The 15337-nt window shown below is 39.9% G+C and overlaps 1 protein-coding gene across 1 annotated transcript in view; it reads right to left on the bottom strand.

Moving 5' to 3' along the window:
- The window catches only part of LOC132823005 (serine/threonine-protein kinase 3/4), a 151562-nt gene that overhangs the window by 93016 nt on the left and 43209 nt on the right, over positions 1-15337 (bottom strand). Inside the window, exons 5-7 of the mRNA XM_060836531.1 lie at positions 10160-10324; positions 6591-6758; positions 3882-4019 (exon numbers count right to left, since the gene is read on the bottom strand). Coding sequence (XP_060692514.1) covers positions 3882-4019; positions 6591-6758; positions 10160-10324 — 471 coding nt within the window. The remainder of the gene's footprint in view (positions 1-3881; positions 4020-6590; positions 6759-10159; positions 10325-15337) is intronic.

The following is a 15337-nucleotide window of genomic DNA, read 5'->3' as shown; positions in this document are numbered from 1 at the left end:
CCACATTATTTTGTCTTACCCCCACTTCATATATCCTTTTATTTATTTCTCCATCATGCAGTTATCCAATTTCTCCTTAAACCTGTTATCTTCCTCAATGACTCCAATTAGTGCTCACCTCTCTCTCCCTCTGGGAAAAGTAGTTGCTTCCGGATTCCTTATTGACTACACCCAACTCATGTGAAAACTTTGAAGTAGTAAGCAAATAAGAATTTTTGTAGACAAAAAAAACCAATTCTTTGGGCAGATACTTAGAAGGGAGAAGCTTGAACAACTGGGAGTGATTGGTAAAATTGAGGCGAGCAGAGCAAGAAAGAGGAGATTTTCCAACAGTTGCACAAGCAGAATAGATGTAAAATATTAACCACTATCAAGGACCATGAAATTTGGAGAGGAATGATCAACAATATAAAACATAGTACCTGAAATAGTGACTGTGTTATATTTGTGACCATTAGTGTTAGTCTCCCCAAGTGAAAGCTGCCTCTCAAACACTTTCTTAACTTGAAACACCTTGAATAGGTCACTACTCAGCTTTAAGAAAAAAGTGAGGTCTGCAGATGCTGGAGATCAGAGCTGAAAATGTGTTGCTGGTTAAAGCACAGCAGGTCAGGCAGCATCCAAGGAACAGGAAATTCGACGTTTCGGGCCAGAGTCCTTCATCAGGATTTCCTGTTCCTTGGATGCTGCCTGACCTGCTGTGCTTTAACCAGCAACACATTTTCAGCACTACTCAGCTTTACCTTTTCTCTAGAGCCCCAAGTCCATATTTTTCCTAATATTGATGAGTCATCAGGCGCACTCAATAGTTTTAATGGTTTTTAAGCACAAGTGCAAACATTTTTCATTAATATGTATTGTCAGTTATTAATATGCATTGTTAATTACTTATAATTTTACATACAATGGTTTGTACTTGTTGGGCAGCAGTTGCTGAACACAAAACCACAACATACAGGAGCAGAATGAGGCCACTGGGCCAAGCTAGACTGCTCCACCGTTCGATCACAGCAGATACATTTCTTAATCCCATTCTCCTGTCTTCTCCCCGTAAACCTTGATCTCTTACTAAGCAGGAACCTCTGTTGTAGAATACATCGTGACTTGGCCTTCACAGACTTCTGAGGAAAAGAGTTCCACAGATTCATCACCCTCTGGCTGAAGAAATTCCTCATCTGGGTTCCAAAGAGTCGTCCCTGCATTCTGAGGCTGTGCCCTCATCTCTCCTATGAGTGGAAACCATCTCCTTATCCACTATCTCGGCCTCTCAGTACTCTAACTTTCAATCAGATCCACCCCCCTTAACCTTCTAAACTCCATTGAGTACGGATTCCTCAACCACTCCTCACATGACAAGCTGTTCATACCCAGACGTACTAAGAGTTACACTAATAACCAATATAGGATGATCACAACATTTGCTGGAAGCTTTGTATCTTCACATGCAGGACCTTTCCACTGCAGCAAAAAAAATGTCCAGGCATTTAATCTTTTTAAAATTAAATAAAAAAATGGGAGACATTAGCTCCAATGCACTCTCTCTATGGTAATGCCTCAACCAATCAGAATCAACTTACTCACCAACTAACATCCATTTCTCCTGAAGTATAAATTGCTGCTCTCTTTGAACTCTGGCATTCTTGCCTCTGTCCTGATGAGTGCAAGATGAAAAGCTTTGATAACATGTCTCCTTTTTCAGCAATAAATTTACACTTGAAGAAAATAAAGACACAAACTTCTACAGAATTTTTCACAATCTCAGGACATCTCAAAATGATCCCAGAGTTTACAGTATGGTTTCCTCAGTTCTAACATCAAAGCTTCTGCCCAGCCATTATTAGACTATCGAATGGACTCTCTAGCCTCCAATAATGTTGATCTCTCTTTTACACCCTTTGCAATGTAATCTTTATGCCTGTCTAATCCTCTGAGCTGTACATCCTCGCTTACTATGATCTGCCTGCACTGCTCGCAAACAAAGTTTTTCACTCTACTTCAGTACACGTGACAATCAAAATGAGTTTAGAAATCATCTGCTACTTCACCCTACTCCCATAAATTACAACTGTCAAGAAACAACCATTTATCCTGTAAATGCACTTAATGTTGAAACTGCATTTCATCCCTGGTCCTACTGTCAGAGTTAGTGCAGCAGATGTCCCACAATCAAACAACTGAATTTTTCCACTAAGCAGAGTTCACTTGAAAATATCCCACTGACTCTGATAATTAGAATCGTGCTGCCTCAGTGCCCTGGCCCTTAGAAGATGAGCTGCACTCCTGTCAAGGGCAGGAAAAAGATAAGCTGCTCTCGACGTCTTTCACAACTTCAGTATGCCCCAAAGCGCTTTACAGTTAATGAAGGTCAGTGTTGAAATGTAGAAAATGCAGCAGCTGTTTTGCACACGGCAAAGTCCCACTAACTACCAAACAATAACAACCAAATATTATGCTTTAATGATGTTTGAACATTCTTGCTCAGTTTGTGTTTCCAAATCCAGTTTTTAAGTTTGGTTTTAATCCTGGGTCTTCCCACCGCTGAAGTCATCCGAGTTGAAGTGCCAATTCATTAACACCAGGAATGTGCAGTGACCCATATGATCAAAATGCACCTGAAATACTGGGAAAATGCACCTACACCATCTGGATACCTGAAACTCCAACTTAGGTCAATATTCCCTACTGTGCACAAGGTGTCAGATCAGGTTATCAATGGAAGATGTGCTTTCGTTGCCTTGTGAATCAATACTGAATAGCTAGTTCTGCAAGTTGCTTCATGAAGTAATGACATTCTATGTCCCATCCATCACTAACCCTTTCAAGCTAGCTAATTCATCGATAGAGAGATGATGAATGGCAGAGTGGATTAATCTAAAGTGCTTGATTAGAATTCCAGCCAAGTTGGAGACACAGTGGGACCAAAATAAATCCATACAAGTCTCTCAATATCGAGAGAACAGGCAACACAGACGGACAGTTTTATAACGTGTGCTGTATTGTAAAAGCTCCAAAGAAACATGCAATTAACAACATGCAGTTGTTTATAGCTAAGGCAATGATTTACTCTTCATGGACTGGTACTTTCAACACCTCCAGCGCAGTATTCGAGCAGCAAGTGACCAACCAACAGAATGTTGCAACACAGCGAGTAACCTGCCCAACATACAACAACATCAACACAAACCACATCACTACAGGCCTAATTTAAACCATCATGATCTCTGCCCTTACCTGCCTCCCATCCAGCACCTGGATCCAATCCCCATCACAAAAGCTGCTTTTTAAAGAAAAGCCTAGAATTGCATATAAATCAAGTTCAGCATATTGAAAATACCCTCTATTCGACAGCTCCCAGGTGGAGCCAAATTAAACTGTTTGAATACACCTTGTTATTGGCATCAGAATCCATCATAATGCACGATACATTGAAGCTCTTTCAGAATGCCATATCCCTGCTCATAGGTGCTCTAGCTCAGCACTTCAATTAACATAGCTCTCATGAGGTTCCCAGTGACACTCCCAAAAATCAATTTCAAGAATCATCAGGTTCCTCTGCAGCTTCATGTTGGAGTGGTCTGCAGTCTATTCTCCCAATCAGACCTTGCATGCCTCCAGCAAAGACCTACCAGTCATTCCCAGTCTTTCCTATTTCAACAATAACAGACTGTTTCTCAACATTGTGATACTGTCCTGTGCAAAATTCCTCAGTTGAGCAAAGACTTCTATTATAACAAGCTTTCAATCGAACCAGTGAATCCACTTTGATGCCCGCATTCCATGAATTAATATAAGCATGAGTCTACAACATTCTGAATGAGCTCTACTGACTGAGCAACAGCTAACATGCTTGCTGCGAGAATGTTATTTCAATTACAACGTACCTGCAGCAGCTGTGTGGCAGCAGCCCTTTGTTCTGGGTTTTTAACTAAACACTGCTTTACAAAATCTGTAAATTCATCCGTCCAGAGTTCTGGTTTCCGGAATGTTGGCGGTGGGTTTGTGGGAATCATGAAAATAGCCTGCAGAATAGGGGAAGAATATATATTCAGGTCACTTGCAACATCTCATTAAATATGCAAAGCTGAGCTTCGTTGAAGAAAAATGCCACTGTAGAAGATCTAAAGGTCAGCTCTCTGGTGTCACATCCAGTAACTAGCTACTTTAATGTGATATTTATAACTTATACATTATTTTATAACGCTTTGTGAAGATAATTTCTCACCAATTACAGCCTCGAGTGCTACAGAACATTTGCAGTGAACATTTCTAAAGATTCAAACTTAAAAAGTTTGCACATGTTCTAACTCTGGAAAGTTATGTGAATCCCTAACCAAAAGACTTGGGGCATATGAAGCTCAACTGATGTAGATGTGAAGCTAGGTCTTTATTTACAGGCCAACATTCAAGAAGCTCAAAACCAAGCAAGACAAAAAGAGCCAACTTGATTGGAACCCTCATCTACCACCTTAAACATTCACTCCCTCCAAAAAGGTTTAGTGTGTGCCACCTATAAAATGCATTATGACAACTCCCCGAGGCTCCCCTAGTACAGCCTTCCAAACTCTGGCCTCCACTAAGAAAGGTAAGGGCAGTAGATACACGGGAGCACCACAATCTGCGAGCTGTCCTCCAAGAGGTACACAATCCTGATTTGGACGATAACACCATTCCTTAAGTATTGCTGGGTCAAAATCCTGGAACTCCTTCCTTAAGGGCATTGCGGGTCAAGCGACAGGACATGAACTGCAGCAGTTCAAGAAGGTAGCTCACTACCACTTTCTCCAGGGTGATTACAGATGGACAATAAATGGCAATGGCCACATCCCAAAAACAAATTTTAAAATGTGAAATGAAGAAAGTTCAGCAAACACACAAAGTGGTCAGCTATTGTAGCAAAAGCAAAAAAGTTTTTCTACGATTCCAGCTTTTATCATAAGAGTTAGGAAGGGGAGGCCAATCAGTTCCTCAAGCCAGCCCAGCCATTCAATAAAATGATGGTTTTTCAAATGACAGAATCCCTACAGTATGTAAATAGGCCATTTCGCCCATTAAGCCACACCAACTCCACCTAAGAGTATTCCACCCATATCCACCTCTTTTACCTTACTCCTATAACTCTGCATTCCCATGGCTAATCCACATAGTCTGTACATCCCTAGACACTACAAGGCAAATTCGCATGGCCAATCCACCTAAACTCCACATCTTTAGGCTGTAGGAGGAAACCGGAACACCCAGAGGAAACAAATGCAGACACTGGGAGAACATGCAAACTCCACTCAGATAGTTGCCTGAGACTGCAATTGAACCTGGGTCCCCGGTGCTGTGAGGCACAGTGCTGAACTATCCGAGGTCTCAAAACTCCTTTTTTGTGCCAGTTCATAACCCTCAACTCCCTGATATTTCAAAACACTAACTTAATTTTAAATACTTTCAAATGATCGAGGCTTCACAATTCTTTGGAGTAGAGAATTTCAGGCATCCCTACCCTCAGATAAAATTCCTAACATTTCAGTTTTAAATGAATGTCCCCTTATTCTGAAACTATATCCCCTAGCTCAAGATTTGCCCAACAGTGGAAACATCTCAGTAACACTCAGAATCCTGTATAATGTCCATGAGGACTGAAAGTTGGGGACCCTTGGACAAAATGTTGAGGTGTTGTTTACTCTTTCAAAAAAAAAAGTGCTGTTTCTTTAGCACCTTTCACATCAGATATCCCAAATTCTTTATTACCAATTGGAATAATCTTGAACTTATGTAATGTAGGAAATCTGCTAGTCAATTTGCCCATAGCAAGACTTCTGATAGATTAACAACCAGAAAATTGTTTTGCTAGGTTGACTGAGGGATGAATTTGTGATGCAGAGACATCCAATCATCTCTGAATGGTGCCATAGCATCGTTAACATCCATCTTAGAGGGAAGATAGGATCTTAGTCTTAAGTGCAGGTGACAACTCAAGTAGTGCAACAATCCCTCTGTACTGTGATGCAGTACCAGCCTAGATACTTGTGCTCTAGGGCTTAGAATGGGACTGAATATGCAACCTGTTAGTTCAGAAATATGAATGCTGCAGACTGAGCCACAGCTGACACCTCCTTTAACAGATGCAGACTCGCAACACACTTCCTGCACCTTTTATTTCAACTTTTCTTGTTTCCTTTTCCATTCTAACAATGATAAGGGCACTCTGTTAGAATTACTAACCACGTTGTAAACAAGAGCATTTAATTAATTTAAGATTTCTCATTTGTGCTCTCTGCAAATGTCAAAACATTATTTGGGGCAAAGAGGTCACATTGTAGCATTGCTTTCTACTGGCCCCAATGCCAGCTCAGTACTGTAAGTAAATCCAATCAGCCATGATCGAGTTAAACTGTGGAACAAGTTGGAGGAGCTGAATAGTATCCTTAACTTTGAAAGTCACATTACTTTCTTCCCACTTGGGAGTGTGTTTTCGGACTACGTGCTGTGGAGAATAGTGTAAACTAAACAGTGTAGGATGGGACGTGAACACTTCAGTCATGACAGCAGCGCATATAGTTCTTAAGTATCCCAATGTGGCTGAATGCTTTGCCATTACTTGCCCGCATTGGATGAATGTCGGCATATGGCGGTTTTCCTTCAGCCATTTCTATTGCTGAAATCCCTAAAGACCAGATGTCTGCCACGCAGTTATAACCAATTTCTTGAATCACTTCAGGTGCCATCCAGAATGGAGTTCCAATCACCGTGTTCCTTTTGGCCATTGTATCCTGAATAAAGACAGATAATTTATTAAAGAGAATTTTTCCAAATGGTGTGTTACATCAGAGTTTAAAATCATAGAAGTGCACAACACAAGACAGGGCCATTTGACTCGTTATATCCATTACATTCTGGATGAGTGGTTCAATTAGTCTCACTCGCCTGCTCTTTCCCATAAACATAAAAAACTCATTTCTAATTAAATATTCAATTTCCTATTGAAATGTACTATTCAATATGCTTCCACTGTGCAGTGATTTCCAGGTTATTGAAAATAAACTCTGTGCAGAACTGCTATAGGCAGATATACATTGCTGTCATTTTTGAAACAATGGATTGATTAATTATTTATTAAAAGGGCTGAATTTAATCCAAATTTCCAATAAATGCATTAACTGCAGACCTGGAGTTAAAGTAGAGGCCAACAATTAGCTTCACACCCTGATGGGTGGAGGGGGTGGAAATAAGTCATAATAACAGTGCCCAATTATTATTCAGAGATCTTTGTTAGGAAATGTAGTAGTGCAGGATGTTTCGGGCAGATTCGTAGAATTGCACAAAATTTACAGCACAGATACAGACTACTCAGTCTAACCAGCCTACATCAATGCTCATACTTAAGAGTCTTGACTCACTTCTCTTCTATTCATCACACTCTACTGTTACCTTCTGTTCATTTCTCACTGTGCATTGCTCTGGCTTCTAATGAAATGCATCTACACAAGTACTCCCCAAAAACAGAGTTCCACATCTTCCTTTGAATTTCCTGAATTCGTAGTGGTTATTGTGTGATTATATCCAAAGTCTGACAGCTAGACAACTGAAAATATTTATACTACATCCACCCAAACAAACTAATCTCAATTTTAAAGATCGCTTGGTCCCTGACTGAAAATACTTTGGTTTAGCATCACCTTGTGGCCAAGTGGAGAATATAGACAGACAACACAAACAGCCCAAAAGAATTTGATATAAATGTGTGAGGTCTGGCATTTTGCAAAGTCAAAGTTGCATGATGAATGGTAGGACCTAAGAGGGACCTTGGAGTTCAGGTGTATGGCTCTCTGAAAGTGAAGTCACAGGCAGACAGGGCAGTGAAGGAGGCTTTTGGAACATTGACCTCTATCAGTCAGGGCACTGAGTATAGAAGTTTGGAAGTTATGTTGTAGTTATACAGGGTGTTGCTGAGGCTGCACTTGGAGTGCTGAGTTCAGTTTTGGTCACCTTGTTGTAGGAAGGATGTTATTAAACTGGAAAGACTGCAGAAGAAAATTACAAGGATGCTGTCTGGACACAATGGTCAGAGTTATAGGGAGAGGTTGAACAAGCTAGGACATTTTTCTTTAAAGTGTTAGAGACTGAGGGGGCACCTTATAGAGGCATATTAGATCATGAGGGGCATGGATAGGGTGAATGCACTCAGGATTGGGGAATCAAGGACAAGAGGACATCAGTCTAGGGTTAGAGGGGAAAGAATAAAACAGAACCCGAGGGGCAACGTTTTTTTAAACACAGGGGGTGATACGCATATGGAATGAGCTGCCAGCAGAAACGGTTGAGTCAGATACATCAACACTTAAAAGGCATTTGGACAAATACTCTGACAGGAAAGGATTAGAAGGATATGGACCAAATCCAGGGAAATGGAGTTAGTGTGGACGGACATTTTGGTCGGCATGGACCAGTTTGGGCCAAAGGGCCTGTCTCCGTGCTGTAGGACTCTGACTCTAAATTAGATATTGTTCCAGAACATTAATAGATTGACACGATTCACAGATTGTGTTATTTCTTGTGAATTAACCAAGTTGTTTCATGTAACTTGCTCATCAATGACAAAGAGCTCAGGTAACCAGTGCCCGTTTGATAGTTACTGATTAGCAAAGATCCAGGTTTGATTGCTTTGATTGGTTGAATTAACTGGCATGAGCTAGGTTTACCAAGTAGTAAACTTACCTTTTAACTGGGTAGGATCTTCATGAAAGAAAATCACTCCGGTTTGTTTTTGTAAGTGCAGTAGCATACAGACATGGTTGATTCATTCCAGTAGCATGGGGGAAATTATCTGTCTGCATGCACTCAGTAGGCTCACAAAAATACATGGGAAGGAAATCATGTTTTCTGTGCAATCTAAGACTGTATTCCCTTTCAAATGATAGTCATTTGGGTGAGATACTGCTCTGTATTATATTCTGAAACCACAATCAAAAAAGTCTAAAGCATATCTACTTCACTTCCTAACATCGTCGTCGCTGCATCATAGAACAATATCATTGTCAATAGTCTCTCTAAATCAAGCACGATTGAATAATCTATAATAGATAGACAATTTGCAAGGAAGTCCCCACCGTTGAAGGTAGGTAAATCTAAAGCCATCTGTCCCTCCCAAGTATGCTATACTTCCCACAATTTTCTAATTATTCATGTATTATAGCACTTACTCCACACTGTACTAAAGAGCCCACACTAAAGTTATGTTCTCAAGTCCTAGTGTGGTACTCAAACCACTACCTTCTGTGAAAAATGATAATATCAATACCATGACAAGTACAGGAACAGCAGGAGTTCACTAGACCCTTACAGTCAGTTTGACCATTTAATAGCATTGAGTAATCCGCATCTCAATTCCACTTACCCACCTTTGTTCCAGATTCCCATGATATCTTCATCGAATAATAGGTAATCTATTCATCATAGTCTTTTGATGGGGCCACAAATGTGTCTTATGGAAAGAGTTCCAGATTTCCAGAGTCTTGCTTAATTATTTACATTTTATTTTATTTCTTCGTGACACCCCCAGAGATTTTCTGCATCTGCTTTATCAAAGTCTTGTAATGTTTTAACTACTTCAATGAGACTACCCTCAACCATCGATATTGAAGGGGATACAAACTTGTGTAAGTATTCTCATAACATAATTCCTAAAGTCTGCCTGGATTGGATCTAATCTATAAAACAGTTACACCTAAATAGCTGGAGATTAGCTTATAAATATATAAAAACATCATGTTTTACTTTGCTTTTCTGAAGCTTCTAACTCATACTCTTAAGCTGCAATGGCCAGTGCTTTGGAAGAAATTACACCCTCTCATCAGCTACCAACCCTAGGTTCATCAAAGGTCAAAGAATGTGTGCTATAATGGCTCCATCTCCAGATCATGTTATCCTCAAACATGGGAACACTGAATTTACTCATACTCTCCAATTAATCCATCCTGGGGAGGGCAGTCCCTGCACCCTTTTAGGCATGAAAATGGTCTTGATTCTGGTCAGTACTTCTTTAACTTTGGAGCTTTGCTCCTTTACTGTCCTAGTAAGATAGACAAAGCAAAAACAAACTTGCCATGGGGAAATAACTTGCTTACAAAACTGTCATGTGCTGTTACCATGCTTCAGTTCAGAGATTACTTACAGTAAGCTGACCAGCAACTCCAAAATCAGCCAGTTTGGCGTGGCCCTCATTGTTGAGTAAGATGTTTCCAGCTTTGATATCCCTGTGGATTTTTCTCATGAAGTGTAGATACTCTAGTCCTTTCAATGTGGACTGCAAGATTGTGGCGATCTCGTCCTCTGTTAACTGAACAAAAAAAAACAACAGTTTTACGGCAACTGTTGGACACTTCAACGGTTTTTCATTGTTAGCTATGGTTTACTGGGTAACCGCAGCAAGTTTACTGCCGTATTTGCTATATTACAACAATGATTACACCTCACAATTACTTCACTGCCTTTCAAATGCCGTGGTAAGTGCTACAGTTTTGATGAGTTCTATAAAAACCATTGTTTCCTTCTTTCAAAGTTCTTGATAAGATTTAGCTTCTAGGTAATTCTCACAAATATACACAATAATCACATTTTATCCCACTGCAAGATGCATATCTCCTGGCTTTCTCTCTGAATCTATCATCTATGCTTCATCCTATTGAATTACCTTCATAGGTTCCCTGTACTCTACCCTCTCTCCCAATCTGTACTGTAAGCACATATTATCTTTATCAAAATACTTTCATTTATATCATAGGATGTTTAACAGCCAACAATGCATTTTTGAATTATAGTCACCACTGTAACATAGGAAAACCCAATTTGCTCTGCTTTGATGTTTCCTCCAGAATTCCAAGACTACAATCTCAAGTGCAATGGTTGGAAAACAACACCCACATCTCCTTGAAGCTCTTGAATAGGGAAAGGAGATGATAACACTTCGATGCAGACATATTATTTCCGTTTTGCATTTAACCAACAGAAACCACCTTCTATATTTTCATCTTTGACCTAGCTTTACCTCAACATTTACTCAGACCACCTTTTTGAAACTCCCACATTGCCAACATTCTTAAAACTGCTTCCAGGAAGTTGCTGCCCCTTCTGTGGCAAATACTTCACTTAAATACTGAAGGCCATTCTAAGGTAGTTCTCACTAGCCTCAGGCACTTGGGATCACAGTCATCCTGGTTACCTGTAACTTCTAAACACCCCATCGCAACAGTGTCTTTTTCTCTACTTTTATGAGTACCACAGTCAATGATCCTCTCAGCTCTCGGCTTCTTTCAAACAGATACAAACTAATGAGATGAACTACGAGTGATCTGATCGAAGTCTTCAAGATATTAAGAGGAGACAACAGGGCAAATATGGAAAGACCATTTCCACTGGTTGGGGATTCTAGAATTAGGGAGCATAGTTTGAGAATTAAGGCCAGACCATTTAGGAGAGATTTTAGGAAGTACTTCTATACACAAAAGGGAGATGTTGTTTGGTGCACAAACAGCAGAGGAATCTGGATCAGTTATTTTTAAAATCGGAGATAATTTGTTTGGCAAAGACTATTCAAGGCAAATATATAGAGTCAGACCACAGACAAACCCTGATCTCCCAGAAGGATGGATCAGGCTTGAGGGGCTAAATGGCCTACTCCTATTCCAACATTCTTAGAAAGTTTTCCTTTCTCCTCCCTGCATTTTACTTTTGAACTGAAAACATTTTATGCTGTTTCATAGTCATAAAGATATACAGCACAAACACACTCTTTGCTCCGACTCTTCCATGCCGACCAGATATCCTAAATAAATCCAGTCCCATTTGCCAGTATTTGGCCCATGTCCCTCCAAACCCTTCTTATTCACATACCCATCCAGATGCCTTTTAAATGCTGTAACCACATCCTCTGGTAGCTCAATCCATACCAATTTCCTCCACAATTCAACATCTCTGTAAAACCAGAACTCCTTTCGCTTTTCAGTTTTGTTCTCCTTCAACATCCTGAGACTGTTACAAAACAGGCCCTTGATATATCTCGCCTTTCCAATTCTGATGGTGGCTTTTGATTAGGCCTTTAACTACTTTTCTCATTTAAAAACTAAGCCATTAACTCATTTTAAAGGTTAAGTGACATCTTCCAAGAGTTTCCATCCCAAGTACGGATTTAGGTTAAATTTCCATTATGCTGACAATTTGCCCTTAAATGCACACTGCTCCTGAGAACAACAGCACTAATCTACATCACCAAATGTGTTTTCTCTCAACCCTATACCAAAATAGTCTGACATTAGGGTAGAAGAGGAACAATAGATCACTTGGTGGCATAATCAAGGAGATAAAACTTCTCTGAAGAAGCCATGCCTTTCATAACTAAGTCAACAGTCCTGGCTTTCTAAATCCCTCCACGGTCTTGTGCAAATTACATGCAAGGTTACAAGGATAGGGCAGGGGGTGGGAAGTTCTTCAGAGGGTTGGTGTGAACTCAATGGACTGAACTGCTTACTTGCACACTAAGGATTCTTTGATTCCTTATGATGAAGTAATTCTGTAATGTTTTCATGTCGCTGGTGTTCTGAATATCATTCACGTAGTTGGAATTTCTCTGGTCACGTGTCAAAGCCGTTTGAAAACAAACATTAATAACCTGTGTAGCTAAAACATCTACTCGGCCTGCCAGCTGTCACTATTTACACTATTTATGCAAGTTGGGATTGGTTTTGACAACAGTGTTCTGGCGTGAAGCGCTTCCTCTGAATTAGCTCAAGAACTAACACATAACTGGAACAATAGATCACCAAGTGACATAATCAAGGAGTAAGACTTTGCTGATGAAGCCGCGCCTTTCATTATTCACTCCTATTAGTCAGTAATCCTTGTTTTCTAATCTCTCCATGGTCTTGTGAAAATGCAAATAGTAATTGCGGTGGCGTTAGGACAAGCACCAAATCTTTAATCAGCTACCCAATCAGATGGGCTGAGTAGGGCTAAGATGTTGAGATCATAAGTATCTAACATTCTCATTGGGGTTGGGGCAAAGAAATTGACCATTTTGGTTTGTTCTGGCCAATGAACAGAATACCACAAAAAGAGGAAATAGACTGCAGCAGATATTCCAGCGTGCAATCCACTCTCATACAAATTCGACAAATACACAAGTGGATTTGTTGTCCAAGTATCTTATTTCTCTGACCTCTCATACACTAGCTACCATTTAACCTATGTTTCAAAACTATAGCACAAAGGCGCCAAGATTAATTCCACAACATTAGGTTATAGTCCAACAGGTTTATTTGGAAGTACTTAGCTTTTGAAGCACTGCTCATTCATATGTAGCTGTGGAGCAGGATCATAAGACACAATTGTGTCTACAACTATAACCTGGTGTTGTATGCTTTTTAAACTTTGTCCACCCCAGTCCAACACCAGCACCTTCACATCAAGATTAATTCCAGTCAGATTTTTCTGGTTTATACTGCAAGATTAAATCTGAGCACAGGAAAATGTTTCGGTAATTACCCACTTTCCACAGCAACACATTGAAATAGGAGAAACAGAACCAATTGTCCAACTTATAAGCACATTTTGAGTTGGGTTACAGATGAAACAAGTAGAAAATCAGAAGGAGCAACAAGAAAGGTGGAAAGCAATTATGAGATTGACATTTTCGGGATGTAAACTTATTTTGTTATGCTTGTCAGTTTTTCACTTCAATTCCCTCTGATTTTTATTTTCAGAAGTATTGCTTTAAATTAGAAATAATCGCATTTTAGTTTAATAATGCTGTGGCTTTTATCAACTGTACATTTCCCTCAGCTCGCCATAAGACTGGCCTGAACACAGCAATCACTGTCGAATTACTGCTCTGCTCCTACTTTACTGTGGCATGACCAAACTCCAGATTTCTGGACAACTCTTAGAATTTCAGAAAAGTCTTCTTTTAAATTGTTTTCTCGTACTGTTGGGTCAAGTCAAGTCCCTTTTAACTGCACTAGTTGCTATATTCTGGATTGTGTTAAAAACATTTTGGGACAATTAAAGTTTCTCAGCACATTAGTAAGGGAGCATACGAGTGAATAGGTGAATGCATAAGGTGGCAAGACAGGATGGGCAGTCAGGTGATGGGTGGAGGAGGGATTCAGAGGGTCATGGGGAAAGTTAAGGGAACATTGGGAGGTGTGGAATCCAGGTGGTGGTGAACAGCTAAGTTGGGTTAGGGCAGTTCATGGCCACAGGGTCAGTTCTATATTTACGTAGTTAACTAGGAGTTAAATCTGTTTTTTTCTATCTAACATCTCCTGGGTAACTATTCAGGAAAGCACGTCAAAACTCTAAAGTTTTCAAATTGAGCTTTGAATCTGAGACATTTTCAGAAGCTTCCAGGATCAAGGGAGTTGCCAGTGAGAAGTTTAAACTTCTTAGCAATTCCAACAGAGTCACTGCATCAGAACTTCCACTGGGTTCCGAAACGTCTTGAGTAAAACGTCTAGTCTCCTACTATGCAAGGACCAGAAGATCTAAGCCACAACTGGCTCGCACATGACTCCCAAACAGGAGTAAGAGTGATACTGCAGAATATATATTCACTGAACAATTAGTTCCTAGTTCTTTACAAATCATACAACCTTGGTCAGTTGCACAACTACTGTAGGCACATCTCTTTTTATTTCTTTCCCCATTATTCCCTTTGACCCAGTAAAATTAGTCAGTCATTTCAGCTCTTGTTTCTTCCAGCCTATCAGACTTTTGTTTTAATCCTTGTCCTACCTATCCCTTAAAGTCTATTATATCGGAGTTTTCCCAATTCTGATGATCCAGAATGTAAACCTGTCTCTGTCTCTAACATTGTTTCTATTTCAGTTTTGCAGCAATCACAGTACTTTGCTTTTTAATTCATATCTCACTGACAATTCACAGAGGGAGAGTTTCCCACACAAATCATTTGTCTCATATTATCAGGTCTCCTTTCAAGCCACAGTATTTATTCAAATACACAGCATCAAACAGTTTTTCTTGGTCTATTTCAGCTTCTCTTACATTTTCAAAGCATGGCATCTCAGACTTCACAATAAAATTAAATTAACTTGTCAGTAGAACTTAGCTTGCCATCTCCAATTAAACAAAGAGTTTTATTTTGTTTTATTTTGATGCTAAGAACGGTTCCAAGAATAGGCAAAGTGATTCCAGGTGAAGGGCTTTTGTCCGAAACGTCGATTTTCCTGCTCCTCAGATGCTGCCCGACCTGCTATGCTTTTCCAGCACCACTCTAATCTAGACTATGGTTCCAAGAATAGTCTTGCACCAGGTATTAAGACAAATTTTGTGTTGAGCA

Source organism: Hemiscyllium ocellatum, chromosome 15 (genome assembly GCF_020745735.1).
Source record: "Hemiscyllium ocellatum isolate sHemOce1 chromosome 15, sHemOce1.pat.X.cur, whole genome shotgun sequence".
NCBI lineage: Eukaryota > Metazoa > Chordata > Chondrichthyes > Orectolobiformes > Hemiscylliidae > Hemiscyllium > Hemiscyllium ocellatum.
This window is presented reverse-complemented; position numbering and strand designations above follow the sequence as displayed.